The sequence below is a fragment of the Lagenorhynchus albirostris genome, chromosome 2, assembly GCF_949774975.1.
Source record: "Lagenorhynchus albirostris chromosome 2, mLagAlb1.1, whole genome shotgun sequence".
Classification (NCBI taxonomy): Eukaryota; Metazoa; Chordata; class Mammalia; order Artiodactyla; family Delphinidae; genus Lagenorhynchus; species Lagenorhynchus albirostris.
This window is the reverse complement of record NC_083096.1, coordinates 59,369,029-59,384,584: the sequence shown is the minus strand read 5'-3', so window position 1 is coordinate 59,384,584 and position 15,556 is coordinate 59,369,029. Positions and strand designations below refer to the sequence as shown.

The 15,556-nt window shown below is 39.6% G+C and overlaps 1 protein-coding gene across 1 annotated transcript in view; it reads right to left on the bottom strand.

Moving 5' to 3' along the window:
* Positions 1 to 7,918: 7,918 nt before the first annotated feature.
* Positions 7,919 to 15,556, bottom strand: part of F5 (coagulation factor V) — an 86,126-nt gene continuing 78,488 nt past the window's right edge. The window contains exons 24-26 of the mRNA XM_060142204.1: positions 13,213 to 13,364; positions 10,051 to 10,233; positions 7,919 to 8,326 (exon numbers count right to left, since the gene is read on the bottom strand). Coding sequence (XP_059998187.1) covers positions 8,183 to 8,326; positions 10,051 to 10,233; positions 13,213 to 13,364 — 479 coding nt within the window. The 3' untranslated portion in view covers positions 7,919 to 8,182. The remainder of the gene's footprint in view (positions 8,327 to 10,050; positions 10,234 to 13,212; positions 13,365 to 15,556) is intronic.

The window sequence follows — 15,556 nt, the reverse complement described above, 5'->3', positions numbered from 1 at the left end:
AATAGGAACTCTGGTAGTTAGTATCTAAAGATGCTCCCAAAGATTTATCTCCCCTGGAACAACCTTTGTGTCATTACATCCTACATTGCATCTAGACTGGCCTGTGACTTGCGTGAACCAATAGAATGCAGGAGAAGGGAGGCTCCAGTTCTGGGCCTAGCTTTAAAAGGACTGGCAGCTTCTGAGGTGAAGTCAGGATGGTGGTGTGGGAAGACGTGGAGTGAGCATCTCCCCGCAACTAGGGCACCTACTGGCCGCTGGTGGGGGACTGTGACACCCAAGGGGATGGGAGGAACCCCAAGATGAGCCAGTAGGACATATAGGGACTGAGAGGGGAGGAGAAGTGGAGGCCAGACAGGATCGGCACCCCTGAAGCCGGGGAGATCAGGAGAGGCAGGTGGGAGGGACTCTCCAGGAAGAGCGGGAGAGGAGTGGAGGGCGATCGCCTGGCCCACTCTGGCCGGGAGCCTGTTGAGCTCCCAGGCTGGTACCCCCCACTCCAAAGCCCCATTCAGGATGCGTGGGTCCTGGAGGCATAGGAGAGAGTCTGGGAGATCAGGAGACACAGGCAGGAGGGGCCCTCTGGGAGGAGCAGAAGAGGAGAGGAGGGCGATTGCCCCGGCCACTCGGGCATGGGGAGCCTGCTGAGCTCCCAGGACAGTGCCCTGCCCTCTAAAGCCCCCTCCAGGCTGCATAGGTCCTTGGGAGCATACAAGGGGGGCTGGGGAGATCAGGAGAGGTGGAAGGAGGGGCTCTACCATACCGGAGGAGCAGGAGAGGAGAGGAGGGCGTTTGCCCTGCCCACTTGAGCCCAGGAGCCTGCTGGGCTCCCAGGTGAGGTCCCCTGCCCTCTGAGACCAGGGGTGGGGGCACGCCTGGGCCCCTTCTGTTCTTTGAGCATAAGCCCCACCCCCCACAACCCCCAGGGTCTTTTCCAGCCCTGTGGGTCCTGAGCATTGGCCCTTCCCACCACCCAAACCTCGCCCTTACCTAGGCCTCGCCCTCCACAGCCAAGGCCTTCCTGCAACCCCCCTTTTTTTTTCCCTCCTCCTCTTTTTTACTATTGTGGTACTGTTGTACCTTGTGGTTGTTGATTCATCTATATTTTTATTTTTATATTCTTCCTAACATCTGTTAGTTTCCTGGTCTAATTTTATTTTTTACTTTGTTATTGTTTTTGGGGTATTTTTGCCACCTGAGGCGGGATCCTGGTTCACAAGCCTGGGGTTGGGCCGAAGCTCCTGCAGTGGGAGCTCCAAGTCTGAACCACTGGACTAACAGAGGTCCTCAGACCCCAGGGAATATTCATCGGAGTGAGGTTTCATGGAGTTCCTCATCTCAGCACCAAGACCCAGCTCTACCCAATAGCTTACAAACCCCAGAGTTGGAAACCTCAGGCCAAACAACCAGTAAGAAAGGAACATGGTCCCACTCATTAAAAAAAAAAAAAAAAGTGAGATGGCCAAAATATATGTCACAGATGAAGGAGCAAGGTAAAAACCTACAAGACCAAATAAATGAGGAGGAAATAGGCAATCTACCTGAAAAAGAATTCAGATAAAGATGATCCAGAATCTCAGAAATAGAATGGAGGCACAGACTGATAAAATACAAGAAGTGTTTAACAAAGATCTAGAAGAACTAAAGAACAAACAGATGTGAACAACATAATAACTAAAATGAAAAATACACTACAAGGAATCAATAACAAAATAACTGAGGCAGAAGAATGAATAAGTGAGCTGAAAGACAAAATGGTGGAAATAACTGCCGAGGGGCAGAATAAAGAAAAAAGAACAAAGAGAATTGAAGACAATCTCAGAGACCTCTGGGACAACACTAAACACACCAACATTTGAATTGTAGGGGTCCCAGAAGAAGAATAGAAAAGGAAAGGGTCTGAGAAAATATTTGAAGAGATTATAGTTGAAAACTTCCCTAACATGGGAAAGGAAATAGTCACCCAAGTCCAGGAAGCACAGAGGGTCCGATACAGGATAAACCCTAGGAAAAAGACACCAAGACACATATTAATCAAACTAACAAAAAATTATTCAAAGAAAAAATATTAAAAGCAGCAAGGGAAAAACAAAAAATAACACAAAGGAATCCCCACAAGGTTATCAGCTGATTTTGCAGTGGAAACTCTACAGGCCAGAAGAGAGTGGCAGGATATACTTAAGGTGATGAAAGAGAAAAACCTACAACCAAGATTACTTTACCCAGCAAGGATCTCATTCAGATTCCATGGAGAAGTCAAAAGCTTTTCAGACAAGCAAAAGCTAACAGAATTCAGCACCACCAAACCAGCTTTACAACAAATGCTAAAGAAACTTCTCTAAGCAGGAAACACAAGATAAGAAAAAGACCCACAAAAACAAACCCAAAACAATTAAGAAAATGGTAATAAGAACATATGTATCAGTAATAACCTTGAATGTAAATGGATTAAATGCCCCAACCAAAAGACAGACTGCCTGAATGGATACAAAAACAAGACCCATATATATGCTGTCTAAAAGAGACCCACTTCAGACCTAGGGACACATACAGACTGAAAATGAAGGGATGGAAAAAGATATTCCGTGCAAATGGAAATCACAAGAAAGCTGGAGTACCAATACTCATATCAGATAAAATAGACTTTAGAATAAAGACTGTTATAAGAGATAAGGAGGGACACTACATAATGATCAAAGGATCAATCCAAGAAGAACTTATAACACTTATAAATGTTTATGCACCCAAAATAGGAGCACCTTAATGCATAAGGCAAATGCATTAAGAAGAAGAAATTGACAGTAACACAATAAGAGTAGGGGAATTTAACACCCCACTTACACCAATGGACAGATCATCCAAACAGAATATAAATAAGGAAAAACAAGCTTTAAATAACACAAAAGACCATATAGATCTAATTGATATTTATAGAACATTCCACCCCAAAGTGGCAGAATACACTGTGTTCTCAAGTGCACATGGAACATTCTCCAGGATAGATCACATCTTGGGTCACAAATCAAGCCTCAGAAAATTTAAGAAAATTGAAATCGTATCAAGCATCTTTTCTGACCACAATGCTATGAGATTGGAAAGCAATTACAGGAAAAAAAACTGTAAAAAACACAAATACATGGAGGCTAAAGAAAGCTACTAAATAACCAAGAGACCACTGAAGAAATCAAAGAAGAAAAATACATAGAAACAAATGACAATGAAAACACAACAACCCAAAACCTATGGGACGCAGCAAAAGCAGTTCTAAGAGGGAAGTTTATAGCAATTCAAGCTCACTTTAAGAAACAAGAAAAATATCAAATAAACAATCTAATGCTACACTTAAAACAACTAGAGAGGGCTTCCCTGGTGGCGCAGTGGCTGATGCAGGGGACACGGGTTCGTGCCCCGGTCCGGGAAGATCCCACAAGCCATGGAGTGGCTGGGCCCGTGAGCCATGGCCGCTGAGCCTGCGTGTCCAGTGCCTGTGCTCCACAATGGGAGAGGCCGCAACAGTGAGAGGCCCGCATAACACACACACACACACAAAAAAAAACTAGAGAAAGAAGAACAAACAAAACCTAAAGTCAGTAGAAGGAAAGAAATCATAAAGATCAGAGCAGAAATAAAGGAAATACAAATGAAGAAAGCAATAGCAAAGATCAATAAAACTAAAAGCTGGTTCTTTGGGAAAATAAACAAAATTGATAAACCCTTAGCCAGACTCATCAAGAAAAAAAGGGAGAGGACACAAATCAATAAAATTAGAAATGAAAAAGAAGAAGTTACAGCAGACACTGCAGAAATACAAAGCATCCTAAGAGACTACTACAAGCAGCTCTATGCCATAAAATGGACAACCACGAAGAAATGGACAAATTCTTGGAAAGGTACAATTTTCCAAGAGTGAACCAGGAAGAATTAGAAAATATAAAGAGACCTATCACAAGTAATGAAATTGAAACCATAATTAAAAGTCCAGGACCAGGACCAGATGGCTTCACAGGCAAATTCTATCAAACCTCTAGAGAAGAGCTAACACCGATCCTTCTCAAACTCGTCCAATAAATTGCAGGGGAAGAAACACTCCCAAATTCATTCTATGAAGCCACCATCACCCTGATACCAAAACCACAAAAGATATCACAAAAAAGAAAATTATAGGTCAATATCACTGATGAACATAGATGCAAAAATCCTGAACTAAATACTAGGAAACAGAATCCAATCATACACCATGATGTATTTAATCATACATCATGGTGTATGATTAAAAGGATCATACACCATGATCAAGTGGGATTTATCCCAGGGATGCAAGCGTTCTTCAATATATGCAAATCAATCAATGTGATACACCACATTAACAAATTAAGGAATAAAAACCATATGATCATCTCAATAGATGCAGAAAAAGCTTCTGACAAAATTCAACATCCATTTATGATAAAAAAAACTCTCCAGAAAATGGGCGTAGAGGGAACCTACCTCAACATAATAAAGGCCATATATGACAAACCCACAGCAAGCATCATACTCAATGGTGAAAAACTGAAAGCATTTGTGCTAAGATCAGGAACAAGACTCTCACCCTCTTATTCAACATAGTTTTGGAAGTCCTAGCCACAGCAATCCGAGAAGAAAAAAAAGTAAAAGGAATACAAATTGGAAAAGAAGTAAAACTGTCACTGTTTGCCAATGACATGTTACTATTCATAGAAAATCCTAAAGATGCCACCAGAAAACTACTAGAACTAATCAGTGAATTTGGTAAGGTTGTAGGATACAAAATTAATGCACAGAAATCTCTTGCATTCCTATACACTAATGATGAAATTTCTGAAAGTGAAATTAAGGAAACACTCCCATTTACCATTGCAACAAAAAGAATAAAATACCTAGGAATAAACCTAAGGAGACAAAAGACTTGTACTCAGAAAACCATAAACACTGATGAAAGAAATCAAAGATGACATAAACAATGGAGAAATATACCATGTTCTTGGTTGGGAAGAATCAATATTGTGAAAATGACTATACTACCCAAAGCAGTCTACAGATTCAATGCAATCCCTTTCAAATTACCAATGGCATTCTTCACAGAATTAGAATTAGAAAAAAAAAATTACAAGTCATATGGAAACACAAAAGACCCCGAATAGCCAAAGCAATCTTGAGAAAGAAAAATGGAGTTGGAGGAATCAGACTCCCCATCCTCAAACTATACCACAAAGCTACAGTAATCAAGACAGTATGTTACTGGCATAAAAACAGAAATATAGATCAATGGTACAGGATAGACTGCCCAGAGATAAACCCACGCACATATGGGCACCTAATTTACGACAAAGGAGGCAAGAACATACAATGGAGAAAAGACAGCCTCTTCAATAAGTGGTGCTGGGAAAACTGGACAGTTGCATGTAAAAGAATGAAATTAGAACACTACCTAACACCATACACAAAAATAAACTCCAAATGGATTAAAGACTTAAATGTAAGACCAGACATTATAAAGCTCTTAGAGGAAAACGTAGGAAAAACACTCTTTGACATAAACCACAGCAAGATGTTTTTTGACCCACCTCCTAGAGTAATGGAAACAAAAACTAAAATAAACAAATGGGACTTAAAAGCATTTTCACAGCAAAGGAAACCATAAACAAGACAACAAAAAGACAACTCTCAGAATGGGAGAAAATATTTGCAAATGAAACAATGGACAAAGTATTAATCTCCAAAATACACAAACAGCTCATGGAGCTCAATATCAAGAAAACAAACAATCCAGTTAAAAAATGGGCTGAAGACTCAGACATTTCACCAAGGATGATATACAGATGGCCAAGAGGCACATGAAAAGATGCTCAACATTACTAATTATTAGAGAAATGCAAATCAAAACTACAATGAGATATCACCTCACACTGGTCAGAATGGCAATTATCAACAAATCTAGAAACAATAAATGCTGGAAAGGGTATGGTGAAAAGGCACCCTCTTGCAGTGTTGATGGGAATGTAAATTGATACAACCTCTATGAAAAAACGTATGGAGGTTCCTTAAAAAACTAAAAATAGAACTACCATATGACCTAGCAATCCCACTACTGGGTATATACCCTGAGAAAACCATAATTCAAAAAGAGATATGTACCCCAATGTTCACTGCAACACTGTTTACAATAGCCAGGACATGGAAACAACTTAAGTGTCCACTGACAGATGAATGGATAAAGAAGATGTGGCACATATATACAATGGCATATTACTCAGCCAGAAAAAGAAACAAAATTGAGTTATTTGTAGTGAGGTGGATGGACCTAGGGACTGTCATACAGAGTGAAATAAGTCAGAAAGAGAAAAATAAATACCATATGCTAACACATATATCTAATCTAAAAAATAAAATGGTACTGATGAACCTAGTTGCAGGGTAGGAATAAAAAGATAGACATAGATAATGGACTTGAGGACGTGGGGAGGGAGGGTGAAGCTGAGGCAAAGTGAGTGTAGCATCGACATACACGCACTACTGAATGTAAAATAGTTGGCTGGTGGGAAGCAGCAGCATAGCACAGGGAGATCAGCTCAGTGCTTTGCAATGACCTAGAGGGATGGGATAGGGAGGATGGGAGGGAGGCTCAAGAGGGAGGGGGTATGGGGACATGTGTATGCATATGGCTGATTCACTTTGTTGTGCAACAGAAACTAACACAGTATTGTGAAGCAATTATGCTCCAATAAAGATCTATTAAAAAAAAAAAAAGGACTGGCAGCTTCTGCTTCCTACCTCTTGAACACACTTGCTTTTGGGAGCCTGTATCACCCTATAAGAAGTCTAGATCACTTGTTGGAGACACCAAGTGAACAGACCACGTGAAGAAGCCATGCAATGAGGAGAGAATCTGAAACTACTTGGAGAGGGACAGAGGACCAGCTTTCCCAACAGTCAGTTGAGCCTCCTGATGACTCTGGCTACAGTCACTGTCTAACTGTAAACTCACTAGAGACCCCAAATGAAGCCACCAGTAAAACCACCCAGCTGTGCCCAGTCAACCTACAGAATCATGAGAAATAATAAATTGGTGGCTGTTTTAAGCACTAAGTTTTGGGGTGGTTTGTTCCACTAAAATAGATAGCATCACCAGTGAGTCTCTCCCATGTGACTTAGAGGATACCAGAAGGCTTCTCAGTCTCACAATGTCTGTAAAATTATTAGATGCCAAGTTCCCAGGGAAGGGAGTGCTTGAAAGGGGAAGGGAGAGGTGGAGGCTGGGGCCATAAATAGAAAGGCACTGAGAGAGAATTTCAACTGTTTGCCACTTTGGCCAGGGGCCAGTTCTAACAAGAACAGCTGCATTTGGGCCAAGGGTTCCAACGCTCTTTATTATAGGTATTCACTTTCCTGTAGGTGAGCCTGTGTTTTGAAACAGTGTGCCATGTACTACCAGCTAGAATGAAGCCAAGGTTACATGTTCAGCCATCCCATGGTTATTTTAGATCTGTTCTATTAATGATCCCTAACCCTGAACATCAGTATATGCAATCAGTCCCAAGGGAGACCAGGCCAGATTCACAAGTGCAGCGGGACCACTGAAAACATGCTTACTTGTATCTTTACTCGTGGAGGGTCAGAAAAGTCATTATCGTGTCAGTAAGATAGGGTATTTTAAGCATGTGTCGTTTCATATAGTAAGACTTTTTCTCTCCACTGTCAAGAAAAACAAACCATTGAGAAACACTGTTTGTTTCCTGTACTCTTAAATCAGTTTTTTTTTAAAGAAAAATATAGGAATGAAAGTTATCTGGGCTTATAAATGCTTTAAAAGAGTAATATCTCTTTTATTAATGTGTATAGGGTTTGAGAACTATAATGAAGAATGTTAACTACATGAATATTACTTTATATAGCATTTTTAATCAGTGAAAGATAAGCCTTTTCTTGTTGGTTCTTGATATTTTCCCATCTATACTCAAATTAATGCAGAGATAATAGTCATCATCTTACTTAGTGGTTATAAGAAGTTATAAAGGTTTCACATATAAAATTTTATTCTCTAATAGAAAAAAGAGAAATAGTGGAAACATTTTAATATTTAAAATAGCTCTAAAATACATTGTCCACTCTAAATGGTTTGACGTCTTTGAGTCCCTCCTATCTTTTAGAATAATCAATTCTATTAAATATCACAGCCAAAGAGTTCCAGGCGAAGTGCAATGTTTTGATTCCATGTTTTAGGAATGATGCGTATAAACCTGGAAATGATTGGTGGGTTGAAAAAGTTCTTCGCATGTCCTTTGATATTCTTATTTCCTTCGAAAATCTGAAAGCAAAATATGAGAAAATCTTTAAGGATGGCATAATGGGTATAAAAATCTTATACCTGAAAGTAACATAATATTGTATACCAACTGTATTTCAATTTGAAAAACTTATAATTTTTTATCCTTTTAGTTCAAACTGTGGGCATTAATGAACACATACAACAGTATCACAAAGATGATCCTCAATCAATTATGAACTCACACTCCAGACATACCTCTTTAGTGATATCACCTCATCAGTGATCTGAGTTGGAACAGGGAAAAATAAAGAAATCTGATATGGTGCTGTGGGGCAGCCACAAAAGCATATCTGCCTTTAGCCCCTTTGTAGCTATGTGACTTTGAGCAAATTACTTGTAGTCTCTGATTATCCATTTCCTTATTGGCAAAATGGGGATAATAAATTTTACCTCATAGAAGTTGTTGTAAAGATTTTAAAGAGTATGTAAACATACGACACGTCTTTATTAAGTGCCAGATAATGGGCACCAATAAATGGTTAGCTATTACTAACTTTTAAAATAAAATACATCATGTATTTTTATTTATCCTTTTTGTCATATGCCCTATATCATCAACTAAACTGTGTTTTAGGTGTGTTTCTGTCATCCCCAGCAAGTTCCCCAAGATGTACACACATCAGAAGCTAAGTCACTATTTGTTTATAAAAATGATTTTTGCCCTACTATGAGGATATCTTGATACGTGAGAAATAAACCAAACCAAACCTAACAAATAAACAACCCAGGGGTTTAGAGAGAAAGAGATTCAAATCCATTAACTGAGATTAAGTGCTGAGCCCATGATGAGCATAAATGTCCATCCCCTTCTCCCGTGTTGCCCCTCCTACTGGTTTCAGCCCAATTCCCATTCCTGGAATATTAGGTTCCTCTCCTTAGCTTTGCCTCTGGTAGTATTTTAAAACCGCATAACTAGGAATTTAGGAGTATAATGGAATAGTTCATCTTGCAGGAAATCAGTCTCCTCATCCGGAAGGATAACAATTGTTTGAATAACAATATGACACTGAAAGGTATATGGCCATGGGTATGTATGTGATCAGCCATGAATAACAAGTACATCCAAGCTAATGTTAATATGGTAGAAGGTTTTCTAGACCCCTGTTACAGACTGTATGTTTGTATCCTTCCAAAATTCATATGTTCAAACCCTAATCCTCAGTGGGATGATACGAGGAGGTGGGTCCTTTGGGAGATGATTAGGGCTAGGATGGGGGTAGGGCCCTCATGGCATCTCTGTGTGTGCACGCACCAAGGAAGGCCATATGAAAGCACAACCAGGAAGACTGCCCTCACTAAAAACCCAACCATGCTGGCACCCTGATCTAGGATTCTAGCCTGCAGAACTGTGAGAAATACGTGTTTTTTGTTTGTCACCCAGTCTATGGTAATTTGTTATACAGTCCAAGCAGGCTGAGACAACCCTTTCACCATCTTTCTCAATCAGAGCTAATTAAACTTCACACCACCCACTGCTGTTTTGTCCTCATTCTTTTATAGGTGGCTCAGTCAAAGCAGAAAGATAGTGTGCATGGTCCCTGTCCCAAGACCAGCTACTTACAGAGCTAGGACTTAGAAGACTTAAAGAGTGACGCATGTCAGTGCATGCTTATCGAATACAAAGAACTATTTGCAAATTTGAGGTTCTGTTCTCATCATAGCAGTTTTCAAATTGTTTTCTTTTTGCCAAGATACCCCTGTACCTTGTCCACCAACGAGGATTTCTCTCTGTAAGGTTTCCATTCAACTCCCTGGTCACTGTACTGGATGGTGTAGCTCTTCACATACATTTCAGAGGACAGAGACTTGCAACCCTGTGTTACAATCGCTGTTATCTTCTTGATTTTGAGCAGATCAATTTGTAACCACTGATTGTTGTTGTTTGCCTATGAAAATGATTAGAACCATGCATTTGACATTAAAACCTTTGCTTTTTTAGACCAAGATACTCAGAAATGCACTGAGCTGGAAGGATTTCTTTTCTGTCTCATCCCTGAGGATTCCCTTTCTCCTAGAATCCTTCCCTGTTCCTTCTTGTTTATTGTCAGCAGGTTTATAAACTTTTGGAATATTTCACGCATTGTACAACAGTTATGTGTTTACTTGTGTTCCTTACCCTTTGAGGGCAGGGACTTAGTTTTGTTTTCAGGTGTTCACCACGATGTATGGCACACAGATGGTGCTCAACAAATAAATACATTTTATTTGCGAAAAAGTATTAAATTGCTAAATTACCTGTAAATATTTTTCTCTTAAGCAAGTTTATTTAAATGCTGTGGTGATATTACTGAAGAGTTATCTGAGAGAGAAATAGATAGTATCCTCTCCCAATTTAACTCATTTTAGAAAAGCCCCACTTTTCTTTCCATTGCTAATGTCCATTAGGAGAAGTAGTCCAATTTCTTCTTTTCTGATATTTCAAATAAATGTAATATCTGAGAGACCTAATAAAGCTACACCCAGGGCTGGGTGTGGCATAGTAGTTGTCCTGTCTCTGGCCTAACAAAATGCCTAATTTGATGATAGACGCTTGCAGAAAGAGAATCAGAAAGACTAATTGAGTTTTAGAGTAATCTGAGATTAATTTTCATCTTTGGGAGGTTTATCATGCCCCATAGTCTCATTCAATTCTGTATGAAATAAGGAATATTGATATATTTTCTCAACATCACTCATATGTGCATGTCTGTATGTGTATACACACACGTATGTATATGTGTAGCCACATATGTATATATGTGGTCACATATGCATGTATGTGTAGTCACATATGTATGTATGTGTGTGTATGTGTAGTCACATATGTATATGTGTAGTCATGTGTGTATGTATATGTGTAGTCACATGTTATTGTATTTTTAAAGCAAATTAATTGAATTAAAATGACTGTATTAGAGAATTTTGGTTAATTTTGTAACACCCTCTAGTGACATCTGGTGGTGTTTTAGTGTGTCTTCAAATCAAGGTTGTACGAGTGATACAGAATGCAGATAGCTAGCTAGGGGAGCTTTGTAGGTGTAAAGTTTTTTTGGAGGCATCGAAGAGGCAGAGACACTTCAGTCTGCGTGCGTACCTGCATATGTCTGGCTTAGATTTTCCACCTCTCTAAAGAAACCCCGTACATGACGTTTCATACTATTGAAGGTTAAGTGAAACAAATAGTTTTGACCTAAAATTCCAGATTTAAAATGACAGCTTTAAAAATTAAAATTAGACTTTTATCTTTGCAGCGTTTACTATATCACAAAACTAAGAGCAAATTATATAGAGGGCAAAATTTTTTAAAAGGCTGTAAAATGGAGGGTGGGATGACAAGGTTACACCATGAACAGGTCTAAAGGGGCATCTGGGAAAGAATTGGTTGATACCCTCTCTCTAACTTTTTTTTTTGAGCCGTGCTGCATGGCTTGAAGATCTTAATTCCCCCACCAGGGATCAAACCCAGGCCACTGGCAGTGGAAGCGGAGTCCTAACCACTGGAACGCCAGGGAAGTCCCTTTATTTTAGTTATATTTATTTTATTTTATTTATATTATAGAAATTAAATCAATATAATGTTACACAACATTATTACTTTAACTTCTGTGGGTCTCAGTTCCCCCCTTTGCAAAATTGCAAAATGAGGTGCCTGGGTTGCTTCAAATGGTGCAAGGAGCATAGATCTGTCTATCCGCAGAGTGGGATTCCTGATTCTGCCACCAGGCTAAGCTAAAATTATTTAACCTCTTTTGCGTTTGGACTTAAAAGGAAAATATGGACCAGATACTTTGTAAAACCCTTTGCCTTTCTAACATTCTGTAATTCTGTGATGATCCAGAAATGAGTCTCAAGGCACAGACATAGTTGCCCAAGACTCTCTGTATTGGGCCCAGATAGTCTCTTCTATTTGCTCCCCTTGCATCACACCATTCCCTCCTCCTTTATCTGGTGGCTTGATTTAAGATTAGGACGTGGGATTCTATACAGAGTCCAGGGAATTGGAGTGTAGCTTCCTTAAGGGAGGGAGTTAGGAGGACAGAAAACAGGGAACCTGGATTGAGTTGATTGACTGGACTGTTCTGATTTCTGATGCCATTCAGATTTTTCAGCTCAGTCGAAGAATGAAGTAAATATGAGTCAATTATTAATAGTTACCCTAGAACTAAAAGTTACCTTAATTACTCAATGGGCTAATATCAAGGGCAATATAACTCTCTGCGAGATGTTTACAAAACTTAGATCACATATTTATAAACCTGGTTTTGCAGCATCTTATCAGGCTGCCAATTATCAAAAGGAATGTTACAAAGTTCTGAGAAAATGAGAACAAAACAATTTAAATGACACTCTTAAGAAAATGAAAAATATTGCTAAATTCTGGAGAGAGCAAAAAGAAGACAAGATGTTGCAAATCTCAGTCATTTATCCCTAATGGAAGTTGCCTCGATCAGGAGTTGGCAAACTACAGCCCAAGGCCAAACCTGGCCTACTGCCTGCTTTTGTAAATAAGGTTTTATTGGAACACAGCCATGTTCATGCATTTACATATTGTTGACGGCTGCGTCCCTGCAACAGTGGCAGAGTTGAGTAGTTATGACAGAGAATGTATGTCTCACAAAGGCTAAAATATTATCTGGCCCTTTGCAGAAAAATTTTGCCCACCCCTAGTCTAAATCAAGACCACAGAGATGATAACTTCTCTCCGAGCCCAAGTTTGAGCTAAAGCTATCAAGACAGCACACAGCCTAGTTCTCAGACCTAGGATCATAATCTGCAGAAGCAGGAGATGATACTCTGGCTTCCCAGGGCCCCCATGTTCCCTGTAGTGAGGGCCTATGCTTTCTTCTGAAAGGCTGAGAGAATTCCATTTGTGGGGGACATTTCACCTTGGCTTGCCAGGCATTCACACGGCCCTGGGCATTAAGACGGGCAAGGAAGGGTTCCCAGTAATCTCCCCACCAAGAGTTTTTAATTGAGGAAGCTGTGATTTGCTTGTTTTCTATCTTTCCACTTTCCATACCCAGCGGTGTGGAGCATCCTGTCAAGAAAAAAGTAACGTGATTAATTATATACCATGATATTCCTTGCGTGGCATTTTGTACTTCAGAGGAGACAAGAAATAATATTACTGCTAAGTAATGACAAAAACAACCATCACAGCAATGAACGTTTATTGTCCAAGTGCTAAACCCTGTTTTCAGGCTTCACACGTATTACTTAATGCTCTTAAATATCTCCATTTTACGAACGAGAAAACAAAAGCACAGCAAGAAAAAGTAACTTGACTAAAATAATACTGCTAGAAGAATCAGAAACTAGCTTTGAGCCCAGGCAGTCTGACATCAAATACCATGTTCTAAACATCTAAACTCATTTCCCTCCTTCAGTGAGTCATGGAAACTTTGCTCTTTGCTTTGAGGTAGACAATACTCCTAAAGTATCTATGTATATAAAAACATACTCTATTTCTTCTAACAAAAGCTACAAAGAAGAAGTTATAGGGGACCTTGGTAGTCACATTTAATATTTTATTTCCAACCCTTTGAGGGTGATTCATGGGATACACCCTTTAGAATTTTGCCAAGGCATGAATTTGAATGTCACAGGCAACAAAGCTGATCTGTGAGTGTAAGAAACATATCTAGTGAGTGAGCCCAGCTGACTGCCCACTTTGTTCTTGCTAGCAAATCATGCAGACATTTTCTTGAAGTGATACCTTACTTTCTTCATGAAAAAAAGGCTTCAAAGAAGAAAGCTTACTGCTAATACTAATTATATAAACATCAAGAAAGTGAAGAGATCTTAGAAAGTAATACTTCTTGTACAGAAAATAGAGGTTTTAAATAGACTAACATTGTTGAATGTCACATTTTAGGGTAGCTTGACTCTATGACCTGAACAAACTACCAGTTACATCGCATACCATATGGAAAGAAAAACGATAATGACTTATAGAGCTGTTTCAGGTTTTCCTGCCTGATCAAAATTTGCAATCTTTTTCTGATGTGGACCATTTTTAAAGTCTTTACTGAGTTTGTTACAATACTGCTTCTGTTTAATGTTTTGGTTTTTTGGCCATGAGGCATGTGGGATCTTAACTCCCCACCAGGGATCGAACATGCACCCCCTGCGTTGGAAGGCGAAGTCTTAACCATTGGACTGCCAGAGAAATCCCCCAAAGTTGCATTTTATGTGGAAGGTAGCATTGCTATCTGAACATTGGCAAAATACCCATTTCCATGTCCCTCATGAATATCAAGAGTTTATTGTACTGTTATCTGCTTACAAGTTTCTTATCAGCTGATAAGAAACTTATTCCAAGGTTCAGCTTTCTCCACTGTAAGCCATGGTTTCTTCCTTCTACCCTGAGAGAAGGCACTGTAGCTCCCCAACAGATGTGCCACAGCAAGTTTTAGGTGTGCCTGTATGTGTGTGTGTGTATATATGTATATACACACACATATATACATATATATTGTATAAATATGTCTTTATTTTGCCTTCCTTGTTGAAGAATATTTTTGCTGGACAGGTGTGCCTGTATATTGATCTCCCTCCCCCCTCAGCCCTTGAGCAGCTAGGTGGTGCCTAGATCAGCCAAGCCCAGGGTGGATTGCTTCATCCTTTTACCCCAGACTGTGAGACAGGTATTATATTTTATATGTGCTTTGAAGTGAAAAAATTTGGAAAGCACCACTTTAAGAGTCGGAGAAGAAGAAGAGTTGATAAAATCCTTAAGCATCTTGTTATATAGAGTAGAATTTTATTATGGCCATTTATGATTATCTAGATTTATTTATACCACAGGTCACATTACATCCCCTGAAAAATAGAAGCTTACATAGAAAAGGCTTGGATACCTACATAGAGTGTGAAGCAGAATACAGAGTTCAAGGAAGGTTTCAGGAAGTTGGGAGGCAGATGTATATTTCAAAAACATTCACTGAACACCTAATATATGCCAGTAATGTTGCTAGATACTTTTATTACATTAAAGTCTGAGTGACCTGGCTGGAAGACTTTGGAAGAGTCAGACCTAGTTTGACTCTCAGTTCTTATTGAAAATGGGCTGATGGAGGTCGTTCTTCGCTAGGGCCCTTCTTTCAAGGGTCAAGGCAGTGTCCATATGATCCAGGAGTTCTTCAGAGAGCCTGCCCTCTGGCTGGCAGAACCAGTCTCAGTCTAGATCACAATGAGAGTTTACCTGAGTGGAACCTCTGTTTCACAAAG